The 8,596-nt window shown below is 48.7% G+C and overlaps 1 protein-coding gene across 1 annotated transcript; it reads left to right on the forward strand.

The window, feature by feature from the left end:
• The first annotated feature begins 1,706 nt into the window (after window positions 1-1,706).
• On the forward strand, window positions 1,707-7,801 carry DKK1 (dickkopf Wnt signaling pathway inhibitor 1). The gene is made up of 4 exons (XM_020974967.2): window positions 1,707-2,323; window positions 3,325-3,532; window positions 5,763-5,897; window positions 7,195-7,801. The coding sequence occupies exons 1-4, from the start codon at window positions 2,027-2,029 to the stop codon at window positions 7,443-7,445; spliced, it is 891 nt and encodes a 296-aa protein (XP_020830626.1). The 5' UTR covers window positions 1,707-2,026; the 3' UTR covers window positions 7,446-7,801.
• The last annotated feature ends 795 nt before the right edge of the window (window positions 7,802-8,596 follow it).

The raw sequence follows: 8,596 nt of genomic DNA on the forward strand, positions 1-8,596 counted from the left end.
CCTGCCCAGTCTCTGCACTCCAAACACACCACCACAACCACCTCCCCCCCCCCCAACTAAGTACTTAATGAATAAATTACGCAGGAAGCTTAGCTAGAGCGTTATGTTTATTTTGGCTTATTGGAAGCTCAGTGAGAGGTAAAGGTTCTCTCTAGCTTTATGGATTGTGAAGTTCCTTTCAAACACCGTCTCTTTGAACCCTCACAACACCCCAGTGTAGTGAGGCCACTACAGGGATTACTTCTCCCATTTCACAGATTGACCCTCCTCAAGTTATTTGGGATTTCTTTATCCATAAACACACCCATCTCCCCCAGATTTTGTATATATTAATCTATTTGTGCATGATATTTTCCCAGTGGAATAGAATGCAAGTTTTCTGAGGGTAGGGTCATTTTTATTTTTGTATGTGAATCCACAGTGACTTCCTCAGAGCAAATGCTTAGTAAGTAATTGTTGAATTAGTAAGTGTGGAAAAACAGAAACTCAGAGATGTGAGGCGACTTACTTAGGATCACACAGCTACATAGTTCTAGACTAGAGCTAGCAGGGACTTGTCTAGGCCAGACAAATATCCCATGTACCCCTTTGACAACCTGGTCAGTTGTATGGACCCCTTCTCATAGAATTACAAAGGAAAACAATCATAGTGAAATAATTATCAAATACATTGGCATAGTGCAATCGCCTCATATTACAGTTGAGGAAACTAAGTCCCAAGGAAGTTATGTTACTTGCCTAGGGTGATGCACCTACTAAGTGTCTGAGGAAGGGTCCAAGTCGTCCTGACTCTGGATACAGCTACTGCACAAGACAGTGGATAGATAAGTGCTGTACCTGGAGTGAGGAAGATAGGAGTTTAAATCCTACCTTGGACACTTATTAGCTAAGTGATCCTGGGAACTTGACTTAAACTTTCAGAGATTCGGTATCCTCATAATAATAGCTACCATTTATATAACGCTTTGGGGTTTCCAGAGCGCTTTACTTATTTGATCCTCACTTACGTTGCCTTATTTGATCTTCACAACAACCCTGGGAGGAAAGTATTGTTAATATCCCCAATTTAGATATGAGGAAACTGAGGCTGACTTGTCCAGAGCCACACAATGTCTGCGGCAGCGTTCGTATTCAAGTCTTCGGACTGCAAGTCCAGCACTCCTACTCCATGCTTGTTCGGAGACAAGGTCTCCCTTTCTCCCGGCGCTGTTTCCGTTACAGCCCCCGGGGCGACAATGTGCCTAGTTCGAGCAAAAATCGCCTTTGAGTACACCGCATAGGGGGACCTGGTGTGCGAAGACAGGCCCACAGGGCTAAAAAGAGTGTCTCCGATGCCGGGGCCTGGAGACCCTGATTCAGGATGCGGGCGAGGATCCTAGGGGTTCCCCTCCCTTAGCTAAGTCCTGGGCAGCCTCGGAAACTTCGATTTTCCTCCCGGGCGGGAGCCCGGCGCGCCTGCCCACCGCTGCGGAGCCTGGGACCAGAAGCAGGAGGGAGCAGGGGGGAAAGGGAGAGGAAAAGGAGAGGAGGGGAGTGTCAGCCCCAGCCCCCTCTTCTCCCTCCCCCCCTCCCGCGTAGGCATTCACACACCCCCTCCCAGCCCCTCTCCAACGCTTTGAAATACCATCCCGGGCTTTGTAGTGGCCCTGAGGGGGCGGGCAGAAACAGGGGCTAGGAGTATAAAGGCGGCGGCGGTGGCAGCGACCCGAGACAGAGCTGCCTGCCCATCCAACAGCACTCGGGAGTTCTGGTTGGCTGTTCCTGGGCTGCTCTCAGCTGCCGCTGTTGCCTCGACTGAGAACCGGGGAGCCGGGGAGCCGAGAGTGTCCAGAAGCCGGGCAGTCAGACGAGCCGGGAGCCGTAAGCGGCGGCGCAGGACTTGCTTCCCACGGGGCTGTCCGTGCGCCCTTGGGCCATTGCGTCCGCGCTCCCCCGCTCTCCCCCGCTCTCCGTCCTTGTTTGTCTGTGTCTGTGTCTCTGTCTCAGTCTATCTCCCTGCCTCTTCCTCGTCATCACCACAGCCGAGATGCCAGCCCTGGCCCCCGCCCTGGCTGCGGGGGCGGCCCGGTTTCTGCTAGCGTTGGCCGCGGCTCTCTGCTGCCCGCCGTGCGCCCCGGCGGCCGCGACGCTGAACACTGTGCTGGTGAACTCCAACGCCATCAAGAACGGGCACTCGGGGCCCGGTGGCGGCGGTGGCGGCGGCGGTGGCGGCGGCGGCAGCAGTGCGGGACTGGTCCCCTTCTGGGCAGTTAGCGTGGCGCCCGGGGACAGCGTCCTGTTCGACCGACCCAACGGGTACATGCACGTGGACAACAAACACCAGGTGGGCACCTCGCCTGGGGGCCATCCTAGACTGTGGAGGATGGAAAGGGGCTGTGGGAGTCTAGGGCAGCACCAGCTTGGGGACCAGAGAGTTCCTCTGCAGACTCTGATGGACAGAGAGGGATCGCAGGGAAATGCTCCTGGGAGTGAACTCTAGGCGAACTGGGGAGATGCCTGGTAGGGGCGGAGTGGGGCTCCAGGAGCTTTCTGAGAAAGGGGGTGGTGACTACTCTCTCTTTGCGGATGATGGCTGAGGGGCTCGGGGAGAACACGGCGCGTCGTAATGGGTGAGCTCTCGCCCGAGGATGCCCGGCCCGCACCAACTTCGTCACCAGCTTCGCACCCTGCGTGCCCTCAATCCTAGCGAACCAACTGGTTCAAATCTAGAATGGTACGGAAAGGATTAGGGATCGAAAGTTGGAAAGGACTTTGGAGGTCATTTAACCCCTTTATTTCCAGAACTAGGGAAACTGGGATTCAGAAAGGGGCGAGGAGGGGTGACTCTCACCAAGTCGCTCAGGTAGTTAAGAGCAGCGCTGGCATTCTCTGAATATAGCCCACCGCGGGCTGCTGCCAACATCAGTTTCTTCTCTAAAATTAAGAGTTTGGATCTGAAAGGACCCTTCCAGCTCAAAACAATCCATCACTATGCCTTTTTTTAGGAGTTTACTGTGTGCTGGACACTGGGTTGAGCACCAGGGCTATTCAAAGACAGGAGTGAAATACCCCAGTCGACCGGGTTCAGATTCTGACTTCGTGTTTTTGTTTTTGTTTTTGTTTTTTAGTTGTTTGTTTTTCTGTTTTCATTTTTGTTTGTTTTTGTATGAACTTTGTGACCTAGGGAAAGTGATTTAACCTATTTGGGCCTCAGTTTCCTCTTTTGTAAAGTAAAGGTTTGTGGCGGGAGGCTCTACAAGGCAGGTCACTGTCAGCTCCAAGTCCTAGGATCCTTCTTAGCCGGCTCAGAGGTCTCACCACGCCCTCCCCATCTTCTCTCTACAGCAACATTTTATGTGTGTGGATGACAAGGATTGCGGTCTGGAAGAGTACTGCGACACTGGCTCCCGGGGCGTTAGTAGCCTAGGCGGCGGCGGCGGCGGCGGCGGCGGCGGCGGCAGCATCGGAGTGCAGATCTGCCTACCCTGTCGGAAGCGCCGCAGGCGATGCCAGCGTACCGTCATGTGCTGTCCGGGAAACTACTGCAGCAATGGTGAGTGACCCTGACGCCGTCCTGGACCCCGGTGCGTGCCTCACCTGGGCCTCACTTAGCTTTTACCTGGGGCTCCCCTAGCTTGGTCTCTGGGGGCAAAAAGTGGAGAACTGGAGCCCTCTCCCCACGTAGGGAATCCACACAGGAGGTTACAGCTTCTGAAGAAAAAGAATTTCCCTTTCTCCCTTTTAAGAAGAGAGGAAGGAGATGGTAGGAAGCCTGGACCCAGAGGACTTACCTTGGCATTTCTCTTTCTGATGGCACCCAGCGAGAAAGCATGCAAACCTTAAGGGTGCCACAGAAATGACAACTAGTGGTGGTGCTAGTGGTGCTAGTGGTGCTAGTGGTGCTGCTGGTGCTGGTGGTAGTAGTGGTAGTAGTAGTAGTAATCGGGGCAATCAATTGCAGTGAAAAGAAAGATGTTTGGAATCAGCACCTACATCTGAATCCTAGCCCTGACACTATACTGCTTTTGTAACCCCAAGGTCGAGACCCTTGTCCCACCTCTGCCCAGCCCCTTTCTCCTCCAGCTGATGTAAAATGAGGCTTTGGACTTTATGCTTTTTCTCTTGGGTCCCTTGCCAGTCTGAAACCTAGACTGCTATGGAGGCAGAGCAGACAGAGTGCTGGCCTTGCAATAAGGAATCCAAGGCTTCTGGATTTAGACGTTTACTTATTAGCTGGGTAATCCTGGGAAGGCTATTTAAGTTCTGTACCCCCTTGGTTTCCTCCTGTGCATATCTTGGTTGTACATAGCTTTTTCTGCCAGTCTTCTCCCAATAGAGTGTGAGCTCCTTGAGGGTAAGGACTGTCTTTCGATTTTCTTTGTCTCCCCTACCCTTAACACAAGGCTTGGCACAAAAGAGGTGCTTAATGGATGTTAAATGATAATAATAGCATGGATTTTGCAGTGTTGTTGGGAGACTCAGCTGCTACTACTACTACTACTACTGCTACTGCTACAGCTACTACCACCACCACCACTCCCATCACCACCATGACCACCACCACCTGTTAAGGTCATTCGCTCCCATTAGTTTTAGAGACTAATAACTCAAGTTACTAGGTTCTCAATAAAGCTTTGTTTTGGAGGAGAGGATTAGGAGCTACATAAGAAAGGTGTCCCAGTGCCCAGAGCAGCACCAAGAGGGGCTGGGTGTACTTTAATTGCTACTCACTTTATTTTTCCATTTGTTTACATTTTAATTGAAGTAGACCTAGAATAGAAATAGAAATTATCCAATGACTACAGTAAATGACTCTTGTTTCAAAAGAACATGCATGATCCAGTGGAAAGAATGGAGTCCAAAGGCTTAGGTTCCGATCTTGCCTCTGATACTAGAGCTTTGATCATCTGAATGTGCGTAAGAGCAAAGATTTATCTTCAAGGAGTCTCTGAGATCATCTAATCTAACCCCTTCTTGGGTAGTACAATAGGAGACCCTAGTGGGGAGTTAGCAGGCTTGGCTCCCCAACCCGACTTTGTCCTTTACTGGTGGTGTGGCCTTGGGAAAGTTGAGACTATTTCCTCATCTGTAGGATGAGGGGTTGGCCTGGGGGCCTCTGAGGCTCCTTGGAGCCCTAGATCTGATGCTCTGATTAGCTGACCTCTATAGTCCCTCCCACTTCTCTATCTTGGATCCCACTGATGAGGCAGCTAAGACCTAGGGATCTGGGATCTATGGATCTGGCAACTTGGGCAGAGTCTCAGAGCTAGTAAGTGGGTCAGCTAGGCTTTGAACCAAGATCTTCTGGCTTTGAATCTAGACTCTTTCATCTGAGTCATGCTATAGATATGCAACAAAATCCTTATCTGCATGTGTGAGTGTGTTTTTAATTTGGTGTCACAAACCTCAAAACCTCCAATCCCCAAAACTGGTATGTTCACACAAACTCAGTTGTACACATAAAGTGCTTTAAAAACTCTGGATTCTGGCCTTTTTATTGTTGGATATGAGTAGCAGGGATAGGCAGCTCAGCACTTACTACTGCTCTGACCTCTTAGTTCCTTGGGGCCCTCATCTAGAAAATGAGGAGGTTTTAACTGATAACCTCTAAGCTCCCTTCCAGCTTTATATCTTCACCTCTATTATAAACTGAGAGAGAGGTGGGGGGGCATGTAAAATGATGGTTCACTGAAGGGGTTATGACCCTGGGATAAAGTGACCTGGATGGAAGGTATCTGAAGTCAGAGACTTCAGCCCTTGACCAGTGCCTGTTGCTTTTTTAGGGATATGTGTGCTTTTGGATCAGAACCACTTACATGCAGTAGAAATGGATGAGATGACCACAGAACCGGTGAATAATGACCACAGTCTCTTAGAAGGCCAGCCTAGGAGGACCACTCCATCTGCCAAGACCAAAGGTAAGAGAATACATGACCCTCCTCCCTTCCAGTGATGGTGTCCTGCTCTCCTCCCCAAGAAGCAAGGGCAGACCTTTGAATTTAGGATTGGAGACCAGGATTGTTATCTCAACTCTGTTATTTACTTGCTGCCAGTAAATAACTTCTCTGAATCCCAGGGAAATGGAGTAGTGAGGTAGAGTAAAAAGAGTACTAGGTTTGTTCTCAGAGGACCTGGATTCATATCTTGACTCTACTATCTATATGACCTTGGGAAAGTCCTTTAATATCTCTGAGCTTCAGTTTCCTTAATTAAAAAAAAAAGGCGGCTGTTGGACAAGATGTTTCCCCTACCTCCAAAGTGCTACAATTCTATGAATCACAGAATCTCAAGAATTAGAAGGTTTATCAGGAACCATCCAGTCTGAACCTTTGTCTGGACAACAATCCCTTCTAACCCTTACCTGTCAATTGGTTATTCAGCCTCTGACTGAAGTCATCAAAGGAGGGGGACCCTACCACCTCCTGAGGCAGCCATTTCACTTTGGAGCTTCATTATCAAGTTGTTTGATTTTCCCCCCTGACTTCAAGCCTAAATTGACCTCTTTACCTCCACCCGCCGCTCCTGGTTCCCATCTCAGCAAAAAAAGTGCTTAGCACAGTGCCTCTGCACACTGTAGGGACTACATAAACGTTTTTCCCGCCCCCAACTCTGAGGTCAAGAAGAAGAAATCTAACTCCTCTTCCCCATCAAGAATAGTTTCAGTAAAATGAGAATATTTATATTACCTGGTCCATAGTGTTGTTATGAAAAAGAAAGTCATCACAGAATGAGTTTAGAGTCCACCCACAGATCTAAGTCTTAGTCCTGACTTTGCTGCTGCTCACTGCCCGGGCAAGTCACTTACCTCCCCTGGGCCTCAGTTTCCTTATTTGTCAAGTGAAGAGATTAAAGTAGATGGCCTCTGAGGCTCCCCGCATCCCCAGAGAAATCCAATGATCTGAGAGTACTTTTTAAGCCTAAATTATTACAGCCCACAGCAATAATTCCAGTGATATAAGAAACCACTGCCGCTGATATAGACTGTTTACTACAGACAGTTGCCCGAGGTATTGAGGGGTTCAATGAATGGCCCCTGGTCACGTAATGACTATGATCAGAAGCAGGATGTTATGCTCAGTCATGCTTCTTCTCTCAGATTTACGGTGTCTCAGAGAATGGAAGCTCCCTGAGGTCACGGATTGCTACCTTTTCTCTTTGGTAAATGCTGACTGGCTAATTGATTCTCCGCACGTCTCCCTTTGCTCTCTTCCCCAGGTCAGGAAGGTGCCGTTTGCCTCCGCTCCTCCGATTGCGCCGATGGCCTTTGCTGCGCTCGACATTTCTGGTCCAAGATCTGCAAGCCCGTGCTCAAGGAAGGTCAAGTGTGCACCAAGCACAGAAGAAAAGGCTCTCACGGCTTGGAGATTTTCCAGCGCTGTTTCTGCGCAGACGGCCTGTCCTGCCGAGTTCAGAAAGATCACTTAACCAATGGCGCTTCTAGGCTTCACACCTGCCAGAAACCCTGAACTGCCCTTGTGAATGATGGCTGCTGATGGACTCCTGTGCTTGCCATCGAACCTTTTCGGGGAAGGACACTTGCTGTGTTTACAGTTGCACTCTCCAAACGCTCCTTCCGGAAGTCTGGAGTGCAAAAACGGCTTTGTTTCTGTAGGAAACGAACTCTCTCCAGTGACTGTTTGCAGTAAATTACTGTGTTGTAAATATCCAATGTGGCATTTCCCTGTACATGCTCCCAAACTTTTAATTATTTTTCTAAAAGTGCCACAGTGTCCACAATTTACCCACAACCTGTAAATTTTGTACACACTGGTGATCTCATCTTGAGTCTGATAAATGTTCTATTTTAATTGAAATAAATGATTTCCGCTGAAAGGGTTTGTCTCATCCCTTTGTTAAGCCGAGGTGAGTGCTCAGAAGGGTCATTTGCCTTTTGGGAGAGACACAGGGGATCACAGACTTAGAGCCAGAAGGAATTGTAAAATAAAATCCAGGCTAGCCACCCCTTCATTTTAGGGACTAGGACAAATGAACTGAATGACTTACCAAGGTCACAAAGGTAGTGGGCAGTACCAACTCCAAGCCCTCTCACTCCAAATGGAACTCCACTGCACCACACTCGGGTGGAATGATGAGCTTGGAGTTAGGAACAACTGGGGTCAAAGCGCACATCCGATCTTCAGGAGCTCTGGTAACGCTGGGCAAAGTGGATTATTTCCTGGTGCTTCAGACGTTTTCCCAAGCCTTTTCAAACACTTAGACCTAATAATTTCTTTAGGGGATGAAGTTCCCACACTAGAAGTTACCAAGTTGACAAAAGTCACATCTTTGTCCTCTCTTTGACTAGCTCATCATACTCAAGTATCTTGAACTACAAAGGCCTACTGTCTTGGCTAAAGGGGAAAGGTCTGTAGGTAGGATAGGAAAGACACTGTTTCACTCAAATATTTTTATCTCCAAACAGTCTCAGAATAAAACTCACAAGTGGAAAAAAATGTGGAAAAATCACAAGTTAAGATGAGTTTTGGTGTAATTGTATTTAATTTTATTTATTTGTTTACATGACAGAAAATATGTGATTTTTTTCAGGGCTATTCTGGGGCAAGATATAATTAAAAGCTAAGATGATGTCATCAGCCCCAACTGATAAAAAGCAAAA

This window comes from Phascolarctos cinereus, unplaced genomic scaffold (genome assembly GCF_003287225.1).
Source record: "Phascolarctos cinereus isolate Bilbo 61053 unplaced genomic scaffold, phaCin_HiC Scaffold_3;HRSCAF=262, whole genome shotgun sequence".
Taxonomy (NCBI): Eukaryota; Metazoa; Chordata; class Mammalia; order Diprotodontia; family Phascolarctidae; genus Phascolarctos; species Phascolarctos cinereus.

Coding starts and splice junctions, on each gene's coding strand:
- DKK1 (XM_020974967.2), top strand. CDS start 2,027: ATGCCAGCCCTGGCCCCCGCCCTGGCTGCGGGGGCGGCCCGGTTTCTG. Junction 2,324..3,324: donor ACGTGGACAACAAACACCAG/GTGGGCACCTCG, acceptor TTCTCTCTACAG/CAACATTTTATGTGTGTGGA. Junction 5,898..7,194: donor TCCATCTGCCAAGACCAAAG/GTAAGAGAATAC, acceptor TCTCTTCCCCAG/GTCAGGAAGGTGCCGTTTGC.